Source organism: Mytilus edulis, chromosome 12 (assembly GCF_963676685.1).
Source record: "Mytilus edulis chromosome 12, xbMytEdul2.2, whole genome shotgun sequence".
Taxonomy (NCBI): Eukaryota; Metazoa; Mollusca; class Bivalvia; order Mytilida; family Mytilidae; genus Mytilus; species Mytilus edulis.
In genome coordinates, this window is record NC_092355.1 from 59,883,303 (window position 1) to 59,908,123 (window position 24,821).

The following is a 24,821-nucleotide window of genomic DNA, read 5'->3' on the forward strand; positions in this document are numbered from 1 at the left end:
CAATTTAACAATTCAAATAATTGATCTTTTATCTTATATGTATAAATGTATAATGTGTATATATAAACGTGTATTACACAATGTACAAGGTATATCCCAAATTGAACCAAGAAATTCCCGATCTATTTATAAGTCTTCCAAAAAAGAAATTCTACGTTAGCAATCTATAAATGAAGATACATTATGTTAACGACATATACACGCATCGATAGACATATTTAGTGTGTCAACGGTAAGTTAAAATTAAACTAAAACTGATGCAATAGATGGTAATGAGTTATAATACGGTTAAAACCTATAGTGCGTTTCCGCATTTAATATATCAAAATGGTTACGAACTTTACATGTACCCTTTTTCTTATTCTTAATCATTCATTTCTTATTTTTCTGATTTTATTGCATTTGATTCAATTTATTGTGTTCATATTATTTTATTATCTCGGTTTGACAAATGATTGGCGAGAAATAAAATTTCCAAACAAAAAAAAATAACGAAGGGTACACAAACTTAATTCAAATAGTTTGGGGGCTTTGGGGGGAGGTCAAAATTGCTGCAAGTTTTGTTTAATTGACATCGATTTTATATATATCCATATTGATCAATAAATGTTTCCCAAATTAAGTTAAGAAGAGGGTAAAGGGTGTGTGTGTGTGTGTGGTGGTGGTGGTGGTGGTGTTGGGGGGGGGGGGGGGGGTAGTCATTAAAAAATGGGTTCACCGTCTGGAAGGATTGGATTCGAGCGTTCGCGGCACTCTACGCTTTACATTGGGATGCACATGTATTAAATGATCTGTACGCTAGAACATTATGATACAAGAAAATTATTCATAGAAAATAATAAACATGTATGAAGTTGTATTTTATAATTTTTAATTGTTCCATTTACAATCTATCAATCAAGTATTTGCTTCCATGTGTATTGTTCTTCTATGTTTGTATTTTCATGAACGTGTTACTGTAATCATTTTCCATATTGTCCCTTAAATTGTATGCCCAGTACTTTTAAACATAAACATATTCTATTCTATTAAAATATAATCCCTAATATATTCTATCCTATTCTTTTCAAATCTGTTCTTTTATATCCTATCAATTTTCTATTCTATTCTATTCTTTTCCTTTCTATGATATTCCAATTCTAGAACTAACCAATCAGATTACGTCTAGATGACACACAACCACGTGCGTCGTTGTTTGTAAACAAACAGCTGATATTCTGTAAACATGACAACGTTTTCATCTTACTTAATACTGTGTATAAGATAATCTTACGTTAAGATTGTATAAAAGACCATCATACATTAATATTGTGCAAAAGACACAATACATTAAGCTTGATAAGCATTCGGAATCCGTTCAATATACAAACATAAATCCGACTCGCGTCATGTGATTATGATGAGTCATTCTAAAAACTATTTGTTTTCTAAAAATAGATATTTCTAAAGTGGAATATATATTTAAAACATCGTATGACTCAACTATATGTTAAAGGGACACTGTGAGGTAAGCACACGATATGTATGCACGCGAAGCACGTTTTTCTTAACTTGAATTATATAAAAGTATTAATATTTTACAATTAATGATAACAACAGCTTCTCTATATTATATGTTTTTTTTTGTTTTTTTTTATAAAATATATAGCATGTCGGGTACAAGTTGCGATTTTATAACATATATGTACATGTTATAAATTGGACCATGCAAAAATACAAGTTATAGCATGCACAAAAAATACCTCAAACATGATAAAACATGTACAAAATATTGCTAAAAAATTGTTTAAACTTGTTCAAAATTTTAAAATAAATTTAGACATATATAAAAGAAGAAGTATTTTTTGTTCTCAGAATTACCAGACATTGTACGATTGACTGTAACAATGAAATCAGAACTGCGTATATGTACAGTTGGAAAAGATTAAAAACAATTTCTTAGGAATATGTTAAGGTCTTATATTTTTGTTGGGATCATAGGTACTTGTGGATAGGGCAATTTGTTTTTGCCCTCCCCCTTTTTTTCTCAAAATCTTTTTTCTATTAGTTTTAATTATTTCTAGTTTTTCTGTATAATTAGAATTTATTAGAGATTCTCTATTTAATTTATCAGTGACCGCTGTGGATAGTAAACTTGAATTTGATGGGAAATAAAAATACAAGTAGTATATTTAGTATATTTATAGTATATTTTTGTTCTAATGATACAGAAAAACGCAAAATATAATTGGAATCAATAGAAAAAATAACGGAGTTTGAAAAAGGGAGGGAACAAAAAAAAATGTCCTGTCCCAAGTACCTATATATGTTTTGGAAACAAAAAATGTAAAACATAAAATAAAACCCCTTTCAATATGAATCAAATTAGATAAAAACACATTCAGGTCCAAAGGGTCCTAAATCAAAGTTTTGTTTAATTTCATAAAAAAATGATTTTGTTTTATATGCTGATTCTAACAATGTTTAAGTGGTAAAATCATGAATCATTTTATTGTTTTTCATTCAAAAATAGATGTAACATCATATCTAATTTTGGAGAACTATTTGTATATTATTTATTCTGTTTGAGTTATTTCCCTTTAAATAGAAAATTATTTATTATATGGATAAAGTTAGACTGTTTCATTTCAAAATAAACTCAGTATATATATGGTTCTTTCAAATGTTGAAACTAAACATCAAATTTCAAAATTTTCAGTTCTTTCACCACCATATTTAGTGACACAAATCTATTGTGTGATCAATCTTTAATCACAATCCAAATTCAGAGAGTTTTTTTTTTTAGCTTAAATGTAGTAGAAGTAATGAAAAGTGGGCATAGTACATATTTAAAAAAAAACCCAAAGAAACAGAGGAAGTTGGATTGAGCAACTAATTTGGCTTATTTTTTCTTTCATATTGATTACAGACAATCATTATGACGTATAAAGTAAAATCACAAAAATACTGAACTCAGAGGAAAATCTAACCGGAACGTTCATAATCACATGGCAAAATCAAATGAAAATTGTATTTTACTACTTTAATCTTCCTATTTTTTTTTCTAGATTATTCTGCAATTATGTGTTGTACAGAAATGTTAGATATTGTTCTACAAGGAAAACACCAAAGCAGAGCCATTGATTCAAGAATGTGCGAACCAAGAATATTCCAAAGATCATTTAGTGATACGGGGCAAGGGCCTCTCATGCTTTCACGTTCTGTACAAACTGACCAAACACCAGAAAGCACGTGTTTACAGGAAACTGAAGACACGCATGCAATTGATACGACACGTGACAAAGAGGATGAGAAAGGATATGGAAAAGTTTGCAGTGACCTCAAAGAACTCGACGAAAAAGTTCAACAACTGACTTTAGCACTAAACTTTTCGGGTCCAGCGCAAATACCAGAAATAATTAATAGACTGAAAACATTTGCTAACATCAAAGAACACTCAACGAATTTAAGACTGACCATAGAAAGACTAAAATTAATGGCTGACAAAACAATGTCTTCGGATGTCGAACACATTATAAACCATCAGGAGTTAACGGCAATACGCTATAGTACTGCTTTAAAGAATATAGATACCGTCAGTAAAGTTCAAAAGGAATCAAGCTTAAAAAAGAATAAAGACAGCTACAATGTACTTGGCGATTTATTGCGAATACACATTTTCCCACAGTCTAAACCTCAATTATGTCCTTTTAGTTTAACAAATTATTTTGAGAGTATTTCAAGTGGTACGCCAGTATCGCACTGCAAGTCAATGTCAAATGAACTACTTAGAGTGTCATCGTTTAGCAATTTCCCACAAGAAATAATATAAATCTAATTAAAATGGCTAAGACCGGTTTTTACTACATTGACGGAAGAAAAACAAAGTGCTTTTCTTGTGGAGTTACATATGACAAATGGAAATCGGGTGACGATCCTGTCGTCATACATCGCTTGCTGTCACCATCATGCGCACTACTAGTCGAACCAAGACTCTCATCGTCTGAAAATCACGAAGAACGGACAACTGTTCTTTCGAATAAAACTGATTCTACCGTTGATACAAGAACTGTTACAAGTCAAGGTTTGAATCAGTCAGAAAATGCATCATCAACATATGAACCTAGAATACAAATCGAACAATCTTACAATGGTACCAGCAACAATGTACAGGAAAGACTGGGAAACCAAATAAGTTCACCATATAATAGAGACAGATCTAGCTCTGCAACAGGGCACGAGAGTAGTCAAGACGCACAGACATCCAATGAAAACCATAATGCTACTGGTACCAGTTCATGCCAGCATAACACCGAATTCGAATTACTTGGAATACACCTGGAAAAACCTAAGTATCCTAACTATGCCTGCTTGACTGTTAGGATCAGTTCCTATGAAGGCTGGCCATCATATTTAGACCAATCCCCACGTCAGATGGCTCTCGCTGGTTTTCTGTTTGCTGGTTACCATGATTACACAAGATGCTTTTTCTGTGGTGGAGGACTGCGAAACTGGGAAGCAGGTGACGATCCATGGGTTGAACATGCCAGATGGTTTCCGAAATGTACTTTTCTGAAACAAAACAAAGGAGAAAAGTTCATTAACGCCGTTCAGAAAAGACAAGCCGAAATAGTAAGTAAAAATGTTAAACAAAATACAATTAACCCGAATATACATTGCTAAGCAAATCATAAAAGCAAAAATATGGGGAAAAAACCCGATTATAATGATATCACTGATAAAAATGAAACACATGATACTACAACTTGACAAACATAAAGATGATTTCAATAAAAAAATGAACGTTCTTATACGTTTACATGCAAAACATGAAGCCCCCTCGCCTGAAACCAAAAATAAATAACCCCAAATCGGAATTATTTTTAGTAATCAAGGACTTGTTATGCGATTTGACGTTTTCTTCTTTGGATCAATTACATGGTTGGTTGCTGTTCTTCTGAGTAACAATAGACTGTTTTCCAAAGACCACAAAATATCATTATACCAGTTTGCATACATGATTTATTTTGATTCATAAGTTCCTAAATTTTAATCATTGACATATTTAAAATGAACTTTTTGCCTGTTTTAGGACCGAGAAACCAATGCAACAAATGAAAATACACAAGAGACAAAATCGAGAGCTCAAACTTCTTCCTCTGCTGTAAATACCAGTACTACTAGAACAACACACAATGACATTTTACAAACAGTTGCAGCTAGAAGTGTCATTGAAATGGGATATACAGATCAACAGGTTATAAATGCTTTTCAGCATCTAACGACTTCCGGAAAAGGTATGAAGTCTTGCAAATTTTATTAGATGTGTAAAACGACATGATACGAATGATATATAAGAAGATAAAAGCATTTTAGATTTGCAGCCTTAAGCATTATTACAAAACTTCACAATAAATAAAATGAAATCAAGATTAGTGAAAAGAAATGAAAAACTTAACAAGTTTATATTTCACCTTTATGAATCAAAAACATATGTTTATAGAATTGGTGAAATTCACAGCTGCTGCGCAATACTTCTTGTTTTGATCGCTTACATGAAATATGCAATATCATATAATTATTCATAATCATTTCAGATATGAACAGCATATCAGCAACAGACGTTATGCACATTTTACTAGATGATGAAGCTCATCCTCAGCAGCAAGGAGCCACATCAGACGTGACTCAACATGAAAATAACACGAACACGGCAGGTGACCACAAATCAGATAGTACCAGTACTCAGTGCAATGGCTTAGACAAGACAGTAAATGAGGAAAATTTACTGTTTGATGGTATGCTTCCTATTTATTTTCTTAATTTTGTAAACAATTAAATTGCCAAACGCAAGGATATATACAAAATTAAACTATAACAGATATTTCAGAGTGTTAGGCAATACCTTTCAGCAAGTAAATTCAAAACTATAAAATGAAGAATTTCTGATATGACATTGAGAAGTTATTGAACTTTATTCTTTCAAATAGCGACGGGCGTATCATGGGCTCATATCGCAGCTGTTTATTGATATAGTAAAATAAGCTAAATATTAAGAGTTTGCAATTTGACATTAGTACTGACTTTCGTCTTTGTTCTTGGCTAAAATAGTATGAACTAGCAATTAAACAAGAACAAGAGAGCATTTTACATAAATACAAAAACTCTATTTTTTCTTATTTCAGATACAGAAAATCTGATAGAGAAAAACAGACAATTGAGGGACCAGCGACTCTGTAAAGTGTGTTTAGATCTAGAGGCATCCATTGCATTTCTACCATGCGGACATATTGTGTGTTGTATTGACTGCGCTCCTGCCATGAGAAAATGTCCCGTATGTAGGACGTATGTGAAAGGAACTGTAAAAACTTATCTTGCATAAGTTACTTTTCAGCGATTCTATAAAGAAAATGATAACGATGACTACCAAATCAACCTGCAATTAGAAAATGTCCCGTATGTAGGAGATACGAAACAGGAAACGTAAAAACGTACCTCGCATAAGTTATTACTTTGTGGATCCATATGTAAAATGATTCAAATGACACCCATGTGCCAAAATCAATCTTAAAAAGTAAAATTTATTTACTATTTTTGAAATTTATATTTTGTGAAATTCTATTGTATTGTTGTTATAATTGAATATATGCATTTATTGTAATATTGTACTTCTGTGTTTAAAATTTGATGGTTCGATCCAAAATGGGATGATTTACAATGTTTATTAATACAATATAATATATTAGTAATGTAATATGTTTCAAATACTAATATAACTATTTTTGACGATGCAGATCTTAAATAGTCTGAATTGTTTGATTGCACATTTGAGTCTTTCATAGCTTCTGTTCAAATACTTCATACCTTTAATCGACTAATCATTGTAATAAAGAGCTTTGTATATTCTTTAGTCACGTGTCTATCCGCCAACTCATTTCCTCTCGATTTCCTTCATACTTACTGATAAATATTTTTCGAAATTTTTAAGAATGTGATAGAAAAAAAGCACTTAAATAAACTCATCATTGATACCAGGACTAAATTTAGTACATACGCCAGACGCGCTTAACGTCTACAAAGGACTCATCAGTGACGCTCGAATCCAGAAAAGTTAAAAAGAGTTTCAACATACAAAAATAACCTTATAGAAATATCAGTGTTTAGCTATCATATTAGTCAAGTATATAGGATAGCTTTTGTTAACGATCACAGTTCATCAATTGCGGATGTTCTAGATATAGTTTTATATGTGTAATGTTCTAAATATAGATTTATATATGTAATTATGTCATGAGTGACGCATTCACACTGCAAAAGCAGTCAGACGTTTATGATACATGTACCAAATCTACATCTTTAAAGTGGGGATGAGAAATATACACATGTAAAGTAGATGTCAGTTATTTGGGAAGTAACTTGATTTTAAAACGATTTCCTCATAGGCTAGGACACTATTTCATCAATGTTAATATTTTGTGTTCTAAAAATGATCCAAGTTTTTCAGAATTTTTGTTTTAATCTTTTACTTTTTTTTGTTAAATGCGTACCATGTTATCATGTTTACCTAAATTAGGTTTACTTTTGTTATTGTTTTTCTTAAGGTTGATTGTTTATGTATCTTGTTAGGGCAGATTGTTTTAATATTTAAAAATGTTTTAAGACTTTTAATACTTTTGTTGGTTATAACATGTATACCTCAGGTAAGACACACTCATATTTTTTGTTTATTTATTACTTGTGATTCACTTTATACATGGTCACCTGACGTAACTGCACGAGAAAAATGCACGTGCTATTGTTTATGAAGACAATTTTTTAACGTTTGTTTTATATCAATATTTGTTAATATTGTAACTTCTTTCAGTATTTTTGTCATTGTTCATATTTTAATATCCAATTGCAATTTTTTGTTATTTTTTTATTGCTGTTATTTTTATTAAATAAATTTGCTATTGTGTTCACCAACTTGAATTACTCCTTTGTTAATGAAACATTAAAAATATATTATTCAGAAGATTCAATTTCCAATTAGTTCAATCATAAGGATTGACCAAGATAATTTTGAACATCCCTGTAGTTCTTCTGTCCGTTGGAACATGTTTAACTTTTGCGAAAGTAGATTGTCTAAAAGGCTGTGCATATGTTAAATTCACAGGCACGTCCGGTCGTAATTGGTACGTTGAATTCGATACTTCATAACGGAAGAATGCCATATACTCTGTATGTCAAAGGAACCTTTGGGATAACGCATACTCATTATAGGTTTTCTGTAGGTTGCTTCATATTTGAATGTCTTCCGCTTTTTAGTACCTCTTTTTCGGTAAGATCAAAATGTTACGCTCTCGTCTTATCGACCTACCTAATAGATATTACGATGTTCCTATTGAGTTAATTGATAATCCATCTTCGTCTTGTATATATATAAACTAATTGCAAATGGATTACTACCTCTATCAAATTTAATTTCATTTGTATATGGGCGTTTTGGCAGTACCGACGTATCATATTGATATTTATTATTTAAATGATTATTCACGAAACATTTGCACTGGGCATTGATTAAATATGTTTCGTTGTTATTCTGAAATCCATTGTTTATTTGCACTACCGAATTCTTAACTTTGATATAATTGTAGAATGTTTTATGAATAAGTGTGATGCGCTCTGAAATCTAAGCCAAGCGTCGTATATATGTCGATTTAAAAAAAATAAAGTTCTTATATTGAACTGATATTCATTATCCGGTGTGTTCTTATATTGTGAGTACATGTAGTTAATATATTTGGTATTATCACTGCTATTCATGCATGTAGTTCATCGATTTGTTATTATCGTTTAGACACAGTTTAACGATTTTTTATTATCGTTCATACACAGTTGATAAATATTTTTTTATTATTGTTAGTTTATATTTGAAACGGTTGTTTATTATTCTTCCTTTATCATATACTACATGTTACCTCAGATAAACCATGCGTTGTGCTATTGAACTATTTGTGATATCTGTTCAAATTGTCTTATAATTAAAAGCATTTTTGTTATACATCTATATGTTTTTATTATATTTTCCGGATGTAAATTGTACATTCCAATTTCTCCAAGGAAGAGTCATGAGCTGGCATCACTCACTTACATGGATTAATTTTGTCCTTGCTCAGAAGAGGGTTATTTTGAACATCTATCAACCTGTACTTCGACTATCCATTTAGCAGTCAATTTGTTCCTCTATCTATAGTCATTGTAGACTAGTCCGATAGGGTTCTTACATTTCAAGACGTTCGTCTGTCACATGAATACCGTACCGGTAAAGTAAAAATATATCAAATTTATTCTATAGGGCTGCAAAGTAGGATCGTTAATATCCCGTCCGATTAGAAAGGTGTAGGTAGAGTACTGTGTTTGCACAGTAATTGACTTTTGTATGGTCCGTGGTTGGCCTGTTGCAAGGCCTAATTTCTGTCTCTATCCAATATAATTTCCTTTTTAGTGGCATCGGAATTCATCCCGCCCTTCATTCCCATCGAATCCTTTGACTGTATCTCTCTATTGGTCTATGTCAAATTGTTCTGTTCATGTACATGCATTGCCATTAAAACGTAAAGCAAACAAAAAACAATCAATTAATCAATCGTATACACACATTGGGCAGTACTACAAATACAAGCTAACTGATATTTGGTGACAGGCTTTTAATTGAAAACTGTCATTTACCTTAAGCTTATATTCCTGAGGATGCAACAAACAATTTAGAAAAATAATTTTGTCGATATCTTTTTTTGTTACGAAGGAGATGTACACATTTAATAGACAGTGAATATGTTCCTTTGTTCTGCGGTTTGTATGATCTGCCGACAATTATATTGTTTGATTGTGAGTTTCTATAGATCTGAAATGACTACTATTGCTTGTTTTTTTAGCTGCATTTCTGTCACGAAGTGTTTTATCGGCATTTATTTATCATTGTAAAAACGCCGAAGGTTTCGCATGCCATTTACAAAGGTTCAACCCACCATTGGTTTTTTTAAATGTCCTGTACCAAGTCAGGAATATTACAGCTGTTATCAAATAGTTCGTTTCTATGATTGTTATCGTTTGTGTTTTGTTGCACTTCGGTGTTCCTGTTGTTCATTTGTTTTCCTATAATAAGTAATGGATTTCCCTTGATTTTTGGTTTGGAACTCGGATTTGTTTTTACTCAACCGATTTATGACTTTTGAACACCAGTATACTACTGCTGCCTTTAATTGACATGTTTCTGCAATAGTCAAAGACGCAACAACTGTTTAAATTATTTTGATATTCGCATTTTGTTTGTGTGTTATTTTCCACTTGTTTGATTTGATCAATGCTGTAAAAAAGAGGAAGAAGATAAGGTGTTAGGAGCCTCTGGCCTTTGTTTGTCTTGTATAATTTTTAATTTTAGTTTCTTGTGTATAATTCGGAGTTTAGTATGACGTCCATTATCACAGTACTAGTATACATATTTTTTAGGGTCCAGCTGAAGGATACCTACGGGTGCGGGAATTCTCGCTACATTGAAGACCCATTGGTGGCCTTCGGCTGTTGTCTGCTCTATGGTCGGGTTGGTGTAGCTTTGACACATTCCCCATTTCTTTTCCCAATTTTATGTGTTAAAATAGTATTAATATACAATGAAACACCCATGGAATTTTATAATTAGGGTCTAAATAGGGTTTACAGTTAAACAATGGGACAAATCAACGTTAAAGTTGTCAAAAAACATAAAGAATAGAGACAAACATAGATCATTCATAAAAATATAATATCAATGGGGAGCTATTGCAATGTAAATAAAGAAAAAAGAATAATAATACAATTTTTATAATGGAGAAAAACTACTTCTGACATTAAAGAATAAAGAAAAGAAGGATTCACACCTAGACCCTCGATAACTTGTTAATTTAATAGTTATTCAGCTATTTGAATTTGTTTAGATATATTTATGTTTCATTGAACTGAACTTCATTTCTATTTCCTTGTTGAAATTTTTTAGGCGTATGACAATAATTTAACATCTTTAATATATATGTGTATATCACGCCTATCATTTTAAGTGTATTCATCATCCATTGAGACGGTACAATATTTAGTTCAATTGAAATGATGAATGAGTCAACAACAAAATTTATTAAGCAAGTGTTTAATTATAAATTTAAACCTTGGATGGTACTATTTCTGTGAAAAATATCAAGTTTGATGATTTCACACTAATTAGTTAAACTTACTGTACCAAGTCAGGAAAATATCTTATATCCGGTGTGTGTTGCATTGTCGTTTGGTTTTTGTAGACCTTGACGCTATTTATCTAGTGTTTCTCTTCTATGAACAAAATATAGTCAAATCAGAACTTTGATAAAATTAGTTTTTTTGTTTGTTGAATGTGTTAACTTTTGTTATTGATACTCATGTATTCGGTTTTGATGTTATATATATATGTTATATTTGTTATTCTCGTGGGATTTTGTCTATGTGTGTTACATTTTAGTGTTATGTCGTTGTTCTCCTCTTATATTTAATGCGTTTCCCTCGGTTTTAGTTTGTTATCCCGATTTTGTTTTTTGTCCATGGATTTATGAGTTTTGAACAGCGGTATACTACTGTTACCTTTATTTAGGTTCACATGGCATATTATCATGTTCTTTGATAATGTAATTGTTTATGACTTCTGTTTGTTATAACTCAGGTATTTAAAGATACACAGTATTATTTTCTTTTTTTATAATTTCATAACTTGTGATTCGCTTTATATTTGTTATAAATGGTAACTCGACAAAACTGCACGAGAACAATGTACGTGATGAGTTTTAGCCATTGTCTTATATTCACATACGTTGATACTTTATTTTCTGCAAAAATATTTTTATTGTTATTAATATCCAGATGCTAATATTTTTTATAACTATTATTTTTTATTGCTGTTACATACAGTTGCAACTTTGTTTACCAAATTGCATGACTCTTTTGTTAATGAAGCATAGTTGTCTAAGATACTTGTAAACATTCCTGGATATCTGACGTCCAGTGGAACATGTTTAACTATTGCTATAGTGGAATTTCGCTACGCAGATGGTTAAATAAGCAGGCACGTCCCGCTGTAATTAGTACGTTGAATTCGATACTGCATAAGGGAAGAATTCTATGAACTCTTTATGTTGAAGGAACCCTTACAATAACTCATAAGGGTTCCGGAGGGGTCTATATTATATTCGAATCTTTTCCCTTTCTGTAGTACCTCTTATTCGATTAAGTCAAAATAGTCAGGTCCTCATGTGTTTTTATATAATTTTCGAATGTCAATTGTCATGATTGTATATTCTAATTTCTTTAAGCATGAGTCCTTGGTTATCATCACTGACTTAAATCCTTAGTCCGTCTTAATTTCTGACATATTGTTAGCAAGATGTCTGATCTTTTTGAACATGTGGTACCAAGCTTGTTATTTATAAGCGATGCTACAGAAATTTGACAAGTATAATGACCCAAAACTTATTAACTTGATGTTTACCGCATACATATAAGCATTGCCACGAACTAGCGAAATTTTATATTGAAATTGAAGGTAAGGCTAAGGCAGTGGGCGACAATTGGCGACGCTGGTTTCTTGTTGTGTTGAACTTTAACGACAAGTAATGAATTGCTTTAAGAAAAGAACTTGATTATTATTTATAATGAGACGTTTCCGTTACTCATTATTTCAAAAGGGATATAAATCTATACTACTATATCAATCCTTGTTTCAACAACATTTCTATTTTTTCCGATAATTGAAAATTATTCGTCGGATACGATAAAATCAATTAAAACAATTAAACTTTGATCTTATATTTTGATTTCATTACACGTTTTAGTTTTTCAGAATTGATATATGCAGACCTTTATAATGTGTATATTTAAACAATGTTACACAACATACAAGGTATATCCCAAGAAATACCCGATCTATTTATAAGTCATCCGAAAAAAATATTTCTACGTTAGCGTTCTATAAAAGAGGGACGAAAGATACCAAAGGGACAGTCAAACTCATAAATCTAAAACAAACTGACAACGCCATGGCTAAAAATGAAAAAGACAAACAGAAAAACAATAGTACACATGACACAACATAGAAAACTAAAGAATAAACAACACGAACCCCACCAAAAACTAGGGGTGATCTCAGGTGCTCCGGAAGGGTAAGCAGATCCTGCTCCACATGCGGCACCCGTCGTGTTGCTTATGTGATTACAAATCCGGTAAATAGTCTAATTCGGTAGGTCAAATTCATGAAAGGGAAGGGGATTGTAGTTACGACGTGAGGAACATATCCGATATCATTTGTGAAATGGTTATTCCATAACGGTCAACCAACTCGTGATGGCGTCCGTAAAATTTACGAAGGGATGATTTCAACTTCACCATTTGGAACTCTTGATTTAATAGCTTCCTTGTGAGCAGTAACCCTCTATCAAGAAACTCATGATAGGAAATGCAAGCACGGGAATATCGTATCATTTGAGAGATATATACCCCGTATGCAGGTGCTGCTGGAATGTTGCTACTTAGAAATGGAAAGTTCACAATTGGAAAGCTGAAATCATCTCTTTTGTCGTAAAGTTTTGTCTTCAACCGACCCTCATTGTCAATTTCTAGATGTAAGTCAAGATATGAAGCTGACTTAACTGTATCTGTAGTATCCTTTATCTCCAATTCGATGGGATAGATGCGTTCCACATAGTCACCAAATTTTGAATTGTTTAGTGAAAGAACGTCATCTATATAGCGGAAAGTAGAGTTAAAGGATATTGCTAACTTCTTATCTTTCTTCCTAAGAAGTTCCTGCATGAAGTCAGCCTCATAATAATAAAGAAACAAGTCTGCAAGTAGAGGGGCACAGTTTGTTCCCATTGGTATGCCGACAGTCTGTTGAAAACACGTCCTCCGAACGTAACAAATATGTTGTCAATCAAGAAATCAAGCATCTTGATAATATCGGTTTCAGAGAATTTTTTGTTTGAATCAGAGTGATTCTTTACAAAGTAGGATTTATCCCTCCCTAAGACAAGATACTTGTATCTACGTTGGCCATTCTTTTTTATGAAGCAAAGTAATACCAGCTCTTTTAATTTGTCTTTAAGTTTGGAATGTGGAATACTTGTGTAAAGAGTAGAGAAGTCAAATGTTTTAATACTGTTACAAGATGAAAGAGAGTTAGATTGTATGTACTCTAAAAGATCTTTGGAATTTTTAAGTATCCACATCTGATTCACGCCACCTCTAGAATAGGCAGTTTCACAATAACTTTGAAGCCCGTCTTTGATTGCTGATAAAATGGATGTTAATAATTTAGAAAGAGGTTTTGTGGAGCACTTGGAAGACCCAGCAATATACCGCTGTTTGTAAGGACACTTATGTAGTTTAGGTATCCAATACAGTGATGGAAGATCCAGTTCTTCATCTTTGGTTGAAATACCAAAGGAACAAAGAACAGACCTATGATTATCCAGGATTTCCTCTTTGGTAAGTGTCGTGAGGGTATATGTTTCCAAGTGAATTGTCTATACCTAATTCGTTTATCAAGCAATTAATGTAATGACTTTTACAGACAAAAACGATGTTATTTGGGGCTTTGTCTGCGGGGACAACAACATATTTATCATGGAGGTCGGATAGGTGTTTAGCAACATTTGGGTCTTTAAAAATTGACGTAGCATGGGCATTGATGGACCCATTCAGTTTCTTAATTCTGATTTGTATTAAGGACCTCACTGTCTTTATCCATTCGGATAGAGTGTCTACGTCTTCCTTCTCGCGCTTAGCCCATTGCCTGGCATAATCCTCGACTGAATCCATCAAAATTTTAAAGTTGTATTTCCAATTGATGGATTTAGGCTCACGATATTTCGGACCTTTCGATAACACGTTTCGTAGAGAAGTGTTATTAACAATGTTAAGGTCACCGGTAATAACGTGGCCAGCGGGATTATATGTGAATTGGGAACTAGCACAAGTGCAATCAGGAGGTTTAGACTTGAAGTCGTCAATATCGAGATCCTGCAAAACGCGTTTGTAATTGAAAATTTTAGTTGCAATAGGTTTGGTATAGGTATAAGAAATTATTGGTACAGACTGGTCTTTAAAATAAGGAGGTATTTTCGATTGAACTAATTTATGATGAAGGATATTGCCAAGGTTGACGCCATCGAGACCTTTGTTGGCAAAGGAAAGATTTAGAAAATATCTTTTCTCTTTTTCATCTTTTCCAATGCGAACTGGCTTGAAAAGTCTGTGACTTGCAATATCCGAAATTATAGCTTGAAGTTTGTATTGGTTTGAATGAGGGTTTGTAACAGTGGATTCCAAACATAAATTGAACAGAGAATGAAGTTTTGAAAGGGGTAATGAATAAAGTTTCGTGCGAATGTGATGAATACCTAACGGTTTTTGTATGAATGGCAGCAAGTCATTAATAGAGACATCATGCAGAGAGGGTGATGTATAATGACGATGACCATGACTGCGTCTACGTCGAGGAGTCGAGTTGAAAATATTCATCACATTCACCGAGTTACACGAAGGACTAGATAGAATACCTATACCATCAATTTTGTCATTGCAGCCATACGGTGTTGCAGTTCCCAATTGTCTAATCCAGTAGTCTTCTTTTTGTCTACGGAGAGTCGTTGAAAGATTAGGATTGTTAGAGCTATGGTATATCTTTTCGATAATGCGAACTGTCATAGAAACGATGGAATGATCGGGCTGATTGAAATGCTGGTATAGAATGTCGTTAGCATTGAGGTTAATGTCTGATCTATGACCGCACATCCGTTTGTTTAGCCTTCCTTTCGTTTCACCGACGTATACCAATCCGCAAAGGTTGCACTCTAATCCGTAAACGACATTTATCGATTTACAATTCAGATCATCGTAACTTCTGGTAAAATATGACTTCTTGGTCAAATTGCTAGTGAATTCAGCATCTGTAATTAAAATAGCACAAGTTTTGCATAGATACATTATTTTATCGACATATGCATACACCATTAGTGTGGTGTCAAAGGTAAGTTAAAATTAAATCAAAACTGATGCAATATATGGTAATGAGTTATAATACGGTGAAAACGTGTACCAATAGCGCGTTTCAGCTATTCCATTAGTTTCGAATTTAAGTTTTTTTCTCAATCATTCATTACCAAATGATCTGATTTAAATGAATTTTATTTCAATTTATTTTGTTTATTTTATAATAATTATTTTAATAATGTTTTGCGAGGATACAAATCTCTAAACAAAAAATGTTTCGAGAAAGAAAACAACCAATAAAAATAAATAAGATAATCTCCGACTGTTATGGAACGACCATTTAACTCCAAAATTAAAGGGGGGAGGGGGTATTGTTTTTTTCTTTTTTCTTTAGCAAACACATATTGTGATCCCCCATTTTGGAGAAAAATATATTGTGATTAAACAGATGACAAAACAAGAAAAATAAAACTGAATCAAAATTTCCCCCATACCTGATATATATATAGTGTTAAATTTATTTCTGTTTCTATTCCAATGTTATTTTCAAACAATCATGGTCTATATAGATTTCTAAAACGGACCCATTATTTTCAAAAGGGATAGGCCGGGGTTGGGGGAAAGGGGACTGGGCGATTACGATATTTATACAAATAAAACCCGATCGACTGTTTATCATTCTTTTACTGTTCTTTTCCCTCCTCCCGAAACATACAATATTTAGGGGATTTTTTTTTTTGGAGAATCAGTTGTCCAGCACATGTTGTTAATTATCATAAAAATAATTATAATAAACGACAATAAATGTCTCACAAAATGTACATTAAATGCTGTAGAAATTAAAATATACATGAAATAAAGCGGATATTTTTTTAAAGTAGGGAGACATAGCTGCAGAAAATTTTATTAGAACATTTTCTACCAAAAAATAACTGTTTTTACAATCAAGGGGTGCAGGTGTTGGGTTGGGAAAAGGGTTGATAGTACGCGACGCTCTGCGCTTTTCAATGAAGCCGTCACTTTAAACACATGTATTCATGCAATGATCTGTAAGCACGATCTAAAATATATAAGACAAAGTTTTCATAATTAATAATGTACATGTATGAAGTTATATTTTTCTATTTGTTTCATTTATAAAATCATCATTCAATCAAGAGTCTGATTGTTCTTCTATGCTTGTATATATGTTATTTTAATTTTTCCATATTTCCCCGTGTGTGCCCATTGATTTTAAATTAGTTTATTACTAATATACTGTAATTCCTAATATGTTCTATCCTATTATTTTAAAATCTGTTTTTTTTTATATCCTACCATCTATTCTTTTCGGTTCTTTTATATCCTATCATTTTCTATCCTGTTCTTTTCCATTCTATTATATTCTAATCTATTCTAGAAATAACCAATATTACGTCTAGATGACACACACACACGTGGGACGTTGTTTGTAAACAAACAGCATTATTCTGTAAACATGACCAACTATTCATCTTACTTAATAATTATATTGTGTATAAGACAATCTTAAGTTAAGATCTTACAAGACACAAGACGTTAAGCTATATCAAAATTCGGATTTCAAAAATCAAATTAAAGCATGAACCTCGACGAGCTTTAAAACACTTGTTTGCGATATTGTCATGTGATATAATGAGTAAAACAACTTGATTGGGATATGTTAAGGTCTTTTCATTTTTTTGGTTGGGTACCAGAAATGTAAAAATTAAAAAATTAGATAAACCGAATTTCAATATAAATCAAATTACTAATCATATATAGTTGATACGGGATTCAATCTTAATATTTTGGAGTTGGCATATGTAGTTCTATTTATAATCTGCTATCGTATCTTACATTTACATAACATAATTAAAGAAACTTGGCATACATCCAAGCATTGTATTGATCGTGTTTGATCATTACCTATAAGCTTTAATTTTAGTTACTTTCTTTTAAGAACGTTGTGCAACGTTTCGATAGCATATTTATTTTATGATATGAGCTAATTTTAGATCTTTCATTATCATGAAATATAAGTAACTTTAGTGTAAAGGTCACGGATTCATTCAACAGGACCTCATCCATAAAGTAAGTCACTTACCAAATACTCTGCGTTTATATATTTTGTTTTATATATTTCAAACAGCATCGGTATCGAAGGATAATAAAAAAAAACAAGCGCTCGGTTGGTGAACTCAATTTTCTTTTCCCCTTTTTTAGGGGGGGGGGGGGAAGGATATTACTTTTTTTCAGAAATATTCTTTAATTTCTAAACTTTTTTTCATCATGCCTTATACACAGTTATTATTGTTAGCTTTTAAAAACATATTGTTTTGAAGATAAAAGACATTTTGGATATATATATATTATTCTCTGTGGTTAATTATATAAAGAATTTTGTTGTAGGTTTGATTGTTGTTCTGTATAAACTAATTTTTCTGAATGCTATATAATATACAGTTTTGATGATGTTAACTCCTTAAAAAAACTAAGTTTTTATTCTATCAATAAACATGTATTTAGATTTTTGAGTTTTGGCACTGTTGGTCCAGATCGGGGTCAAAAATTAAACTGTGTTTGATTTCAACAGAACTGTAATATATATAGGAGGCGTTAAAATGCTAAATTTAAACCTGTATTTATTTTAAATACTAATTAGATAAACACACATTGAGGTCCAAAGGGTCCTAACCCAAAGTTTTTTTTTATTTTCTTCGATATTCTGATTTTTACAATGTTTTAGTGGTTAAATCAAATATCATTTTATTGATTTTAATTCAAAAATAGATATAACATCATATCTTATTTTAGAGCACTATTTCTTTTTGTTAAATTATATATGATATCAGGAGACAATTTTTTGGGTTAAATCATTATATAATTTTAGAAAACTATTTGTATATTATTTATTCTGTTTAAGATATTTCCCTTTGAACGTAAAATTAATTAGTATATGGATAAACTGTGTTTCATTTCAAAATAAATTCAGTATATACAGGGTTCTATCAGATGTTGAATCTAAACCTGTATTTGAATATTGGAATTTTGGGCCCAGTTTTCAAGTTGGTCTAAATCAGGTTCCAAAATTAAACTTTATTTGATTTCAACAACAAATGAATAAATGGGGTTCTGAGTTTGAAGTGCTGAATCTAGTCAGATTGGATTATAAGCTCCCTTATCGAATTGGTCCACATTAAGGTTCACAGGGTTCCAAATTAAACTTTTTTTTTATTTCATCAAACATTGTACTTAAATTTTGAATATTGGACAATAACAGGTAAATATCCAAATTCAAAATTTTCAGTTCTTTCACCACAATATATTGTGACACAAATCTATGCTGTGATAAATATTCAATCACAATCCAAATTCAGAGAGTTTTTTTTTAGCTTAGCAGTAGTTTCCATACTTACTTAACTGTTCAGGGTTCGACCTCTTCAGGAAATTCGATTTGCTGTCACTGTAACAGCCTAATGTTAAACATACACTTTATATTATCTCTATATATTAAACTTAAGATCCTTAATTAAATAAAGTAGAAGTTGTATGCTATTTTTGATCCCAAAATTGTTACATTAAAAGATACGAAAAGTGGTTTAACATATTTGTAAAAAAAAACAAAAAACAGTTGAGGATGGATCGAGCAGAAAGTTTGGGTTATTTTTTCTTTCATAATGGTTACATACAGGCATTATAGCTAGCTCACTTTTATGGACAATATGATGAATTTTACTACTTAAATTTTCCTATTTTTCTTTTCTAGATTGTTCTGCAATTATGTGTTGTACAGAAACGTCAGATATTGTTCTACAAGGAAAGCACCAAAGCAGAGCCATGGATTCAAGAATGTGCGAACCAAGATTAATCCAAAGATCATTTAGTGATACTGGACAAGGGCCTCTCATGCTTTCTCGTTCTGTACAAACTGACCTAACACCAGAAAGCACGTGTTTACCAGATACAGACGACACGCATAAAATTAATATGACAAGTGACACAGAGGATGATAACGGATATGAAAAAAATTGCAGTGACCTGAAAGAACTTAAAGATAAAGTCCAACAACTAACTTCATCAATAAACCTTTCGGGTCTAGCGCAAATACCAGAAATTATAAATAGATTGAAAACATTTGCCAAAATTAAAGAACATTCAACAAATTTAAGACAGACCATAGAAAGACTAGAAACAATGGCTGACAAAACAATGTCTTCGGATGTCGAACACATTATAAACCATCAGGAGTTTACGGCAATACGCTATGGTACTGCTTTAAACAATATTGACACCGTCAGTACAATTCAAAATGAATCAAGCTTACAAAAAAATAAAGAAAGCTACAACGTACTTGGCGATTTATTACGAGTTCGCATTTTCCCACAGTCTAAATCACAATTTTTTCCACTCAGTTTAAGAACTTATTTTGAGAGCTTTTCAAGTGACACGCCAGTATCTCACGGCGATTCAATGTCGAATGAACTTCTGAGAGTGTCATCGTTTAGCAATTTCCCACGAGACATTAGTATAAATCTAATTAAAATGGCTAAGACTGGTTTTTACTTCATTGACGGAAGAAAAACAAAGTGCTTTTCTTGTGGAATTACATATGACAGATGGAAATCGGGTGACGATCCTGTTGTTATACATAAAATGCTGTCACCATCATGTGCACTCCTAGCCGAACCCAGATTCTCATCGTCTGCAAATCAAGAAGAACAGACAACGGTTGTTCCGAATAATACTGATTCTACTGTTGATACAACAACTGTTACAAGTCAAGGTTTGAATCAGTCAGAAAATGCTTCATCAAGATCTGAACCTAGATTACAAATAAGTTCATCTTACAATGGTACCAGCAACAATGTACAGGAAAGACCGGGAAACCCAATACGTTCACCATCTAATAGGGACAGAACTAGCTCTGCAACGGAGAACGAGAATAGTCAAGAAACACAGACATCCAATGAAAACCATAATGCTACTGAAACCAGTTCATGCCAGCATAACACCGAATTCGAATCACTTGGAATACACCTAGAAAAGCCTAAGTATCCTAACTATGCCTGCTTGACTGTTAGAATCAGTTCCTTTGAAGGCTGGCCGTCATATTTAGACCAATCACCACGTCAGATGGCTTTGGCTGGTTTTCTGTTTGCTGGTTACCATGATTACACAAGATGCTTTTTCTGTGGTGGCGGACTGCGAAACTGGGAAGCAGGTGACGATCCATGGGTTGAACATGCCAGATGGTTTCCGAAATGTACTTTTCTGAAACAAAACAAGGGAGAAAAGTTCATTAATGCCGTTCAGAAAAGACAAGCTAAAATAGTAAGTAAAAATGTTAAACACAATTTAATTAACCCGAATGTACATTGCTAAGCAAATCATAAAAGAAAAATTATGGAAAAAAATCCAGATTATAATGATATCAATGATAAAAATGATAACTATGATACTACAACTTGACAAACATAAAGATGATTTCAATGAAAAAAACAAATGTTCTTATCCGTTTCAAGCAAAACATGAAATCCCCTCCCCTGATACAAAAAAGTAAACCCCAAATCGGAATTAATTTTAGTAATCAGGGATTTCTTATGGAGTGCAATGCGATTTGATGTGTAGTAGATAAATTGTACATTCCGATGGTGTTTTGAATCAATTACATGGTTGGTTGCTGTTCTTCTGAGTAACAGTATGCAACATGCCGTTAGATTGTTTTCCAAAGGACACAAAAGATCATTATACCAGTTTGCTAAATGATTTATCTTAATTCACGAGTTCCTAAACTTTAATCATTGACATTTCTAAAATGGACTTTTTACCTGTTTCAGGACCGAGAAACCAATGCAACAAATGAAAATACACAAGAGACAACATCGAGAGCTCAAACTTCTTCCTCTGCAGTTAATACCAGTACTACTAGAACAACACACATTGACATATTACAAACAGTTGCAGCTAGAAGTGTCATTGAAATGGGATATACAGATCAACAGGTTATAAATGCTTTTCAGCATCTAACGACTTCCGGAAAAGGTAAGAACTCTTGCAATTTTATTAGATGTGTAAAATGACATGATACGAATGATATATAAGAAGATAAAAGCATTTTAGATTTGCAGCCTTACGCATTATCACAAAACTTCACAATTAATAAAATGAAATCAATATTAGTTAAAAGAAATGAAAAAAAATAACAAGTTTATATTTCACCTTTATGAATCTAAAACAGATGTTTATAGAATTGGTGAAATTCACAGCTGCTGCGCAATACTTCTTGTTTTGATCGCTTACATGAAATATGCAATATCATATAATTATTCATAATCATTTCAGATATGAACAGCATATCAGCAACAGACGTTATGCACATTTTACTAGATGATGAAGCTCATCCTCAACAGCAAGGAGCCACACCAGACGTGAGTCAACATGAAAATAATACGAACACGGCAGGTGACCACAAATCAGATAGTACCAGTACTCAGTGCAATGGCTTAGACAAGACAGTAAATGAGCAAAATTTACTGTTTGATGGTATGCGTCCTATTTATTTTCTAAATTTTGTAAACAATTAAATTGCCAAAAGCAAGGATATATACAAAATTAAACTATAACAGATATTTCAGATTGTTAGGTAATACCTTTCAGCAAGTAAGTTCAAAACTATAAAATGAAGAATTTCTGATATGACATTGAGAAGTTATTGAACTTTATTCTTTCAAATAGCAACGGGCGTATCATGGGCTCATGTCGCAGCTGTTTATGATATAGTAAAATAAGCTGAATATTAAGAGTTTGCAATTTGACATTAGTACTGACTTTCTTCTTTGTTCTTGGCTAAAATAGTATGAACTAGCAATTAAACAAGAACAAGAGAGCATTTTACATAAATACAAAAACTCTATTTTTTTCTTATTTCAGATACAGAAAATCTGATAGAGGAAAACAGACAATTGAGGGACCAGCGACTCTGTAAAGTGTGTTTAGATCTAGAGGCATCCATTGCATTTCTACCATGCGGACATATTGTGTGTTGTATTGACTGCGCTCCTGCCATGAGAAAATGTCCCGTATGTAGGACGTATGTGAAAGGAACTGTAAAAACTTATCTTGCATAAGTTACTTTTCAGCGATTCTATAAAGAAAATGATAACGATGACTACCAAATCAACCTGCAATTAGAAAATGTCCCGTATGTAGGAGATGCGAAACAGGAAACGTAAAAACGTACCTCGCATAAGTTATTACTTTGTGCATCCATATGTAAAATGATTCAAATGACCACCAAATCATGTGCCAAAATCAATGTTAAAAAGTAAAATTTATTTACTATTTTTGAAATTTATATTTTGTGAAATTCTATTGTATTGTTGTTATAATTGAATATATGCATTTATTGTAATATTGTACTTCTGTGTTTAAAGTTTTGATGGTTCGATCCAAAATGGGATGATTTACAATGTTTATTAATACAATATGATATATTAGTAATATGTTTCAAATACTAATATAACTATTTTTGACGATGCAGATCTTAAATAGTCTGAATTGTTTGATTGCACATTTGAGTCTTTCATAGCTTCTGTTCAAATACTTCATACCTTTAATCGACTAATCATTGTAATAAAGAGCTTTGTATATTATTTATTCACGTGTCTATCCGGCAACTCATTTCCTCTCGATTTCCTTCATACTTAATGATAAATATTTTTCGAAATTTTTAAGAATGTGATAGAAAAAAAGCACTTAAATAAACTCATCATTGATACCAGGACTAAATTTAGTATATACGCCAGACGCGCGTTACGTCTACAAAAGACTCATCAGTGACGCTCGAATCCAGAAAAGTTAAAAAGAGTTTCAACATACAAAAATAACCTTAAAGAAATATCAGTGTATATCTATCATATTAGTCAAGTATATAGGATAGCTTTTGTTAACGATCACAGTTCATCAATTTCGGATGTTCTAGATATAGTTTTATATGTGTAATGTTCAAATATAGATTTATATATGTAATTATGTCATGAGTGACGCTTTCAAACTGCAAAAGCAGTCAGACGTTTATGATATAGTACCAAATCTACATCTTCAAAGTGGGGATGAGACATATACACATGTAAAGTAGATGTCAGTTATTTGGGAAGTAACTTGATTTTAAAACGATTTCCTCATAGGCTATGACACTATTTCATCAATGTTAATATTTTGTGTTCTAAAAATGATCCAAGTTTTTCAGAATTTTTGTTTTAATCTTTTATTTTTTTTGTTAAATGCGTACCATGTTATCATGTTTACCTAAATTAGGTTTACTTTTGTTATTGTTTTTCTTAAGGTTGATTGTTTATGTATCTTGTTAGGGCAGATTGTTTTAATATTTAAAAATGTTTTAAGACTTTTAATACTTTTGTTGGTTATAACATGTATACCTCAGGTAAGACACACTCATATTTTTCGTTTATTTATTACTTGTGATTCACTTTATACATGGTCACCTGACGTAACTGCACGAGAAAAATGCACGTGCTATTGTTTATGAAGACAATTTTTTAATTTTTTAACCATTGTTTTATATCAATATTTGTTAATATTGTTCTTTCCTTCAGTATTTTTGTCATTGTTCATATTTTAATATCCAATTGCAAATATTTGTTATTTTTTTATTGCTGTTATTTTTATTAAATAAATTTTCTATTGTGTTCACCAACTTGAATTACTCCTTTGTTAATGAAACATTAAAAATATATTATTCAGAAGATTCAATTTCAAATTAGTTCAATCATAATAGGCGAGCGCCAAAACAAGGA

General features: G+C 31.9%; 1 protein-coding gene across 1 annotated transcript; it reads left to right on the forward strand.

Moving 5' to 3' along the window:
* Nucleotides 1-1,181: 1,181 nt before the first annotated feature.
* Nucleotides 1,182-24,704, forward strand: LOC139497738 (uncharacterized). Its single transcript, XM_071285973.1, has 9 exons — nt 1,182-1,507; nt 3,048-4,611; nt 5,072-5,276; nt 5,577-5,777; nt 6,165-6,355; nt 19,744-21,336; nt 21,843-22,047; nt 22,348-22,548; nt 22,936-24,704. The coding sequence occupies exons 2-9, from the start codon at nt 3,823-3,825 to the stop codon at nt 23,130-23,132; spliced, it is 3,582 nt and encodes a 1,193-aa protein (XP_071142074.1). The 5' UTR covers nt 1,182-1,507; nt 3,048-3,822; the 3' UTR covers nt 23,133-24,704.
* Nucleotides 24,705-24,821: the final 117 nt, after the last annotated feature.

Excerpts from the sequence above, each read along its gene's own strand:
- LOC139497738 (XM_071285973.1), top strand. The coding sequence starts at position 3,823 with ATGGCTAAGACCGGTTTTTACTACATTGACGGAAGAAAAACAAAGTGC. Across the intron at positions 21,337-21,842 it reads AGAAAAGACAAGCTAAAATA|GACCGAGAAACCAATGCAAC; the intron begins GTAAGTAAAAAT and ends TACCTGTTTCAG. Across the intron at positions 22,549-22,935 it reads GCAAAATTTACTGTTTGATG|ATACAGAAAATCTGATAGAG; the intron begins GTATGCGTCCTA and ends TTCTTATTTCAG.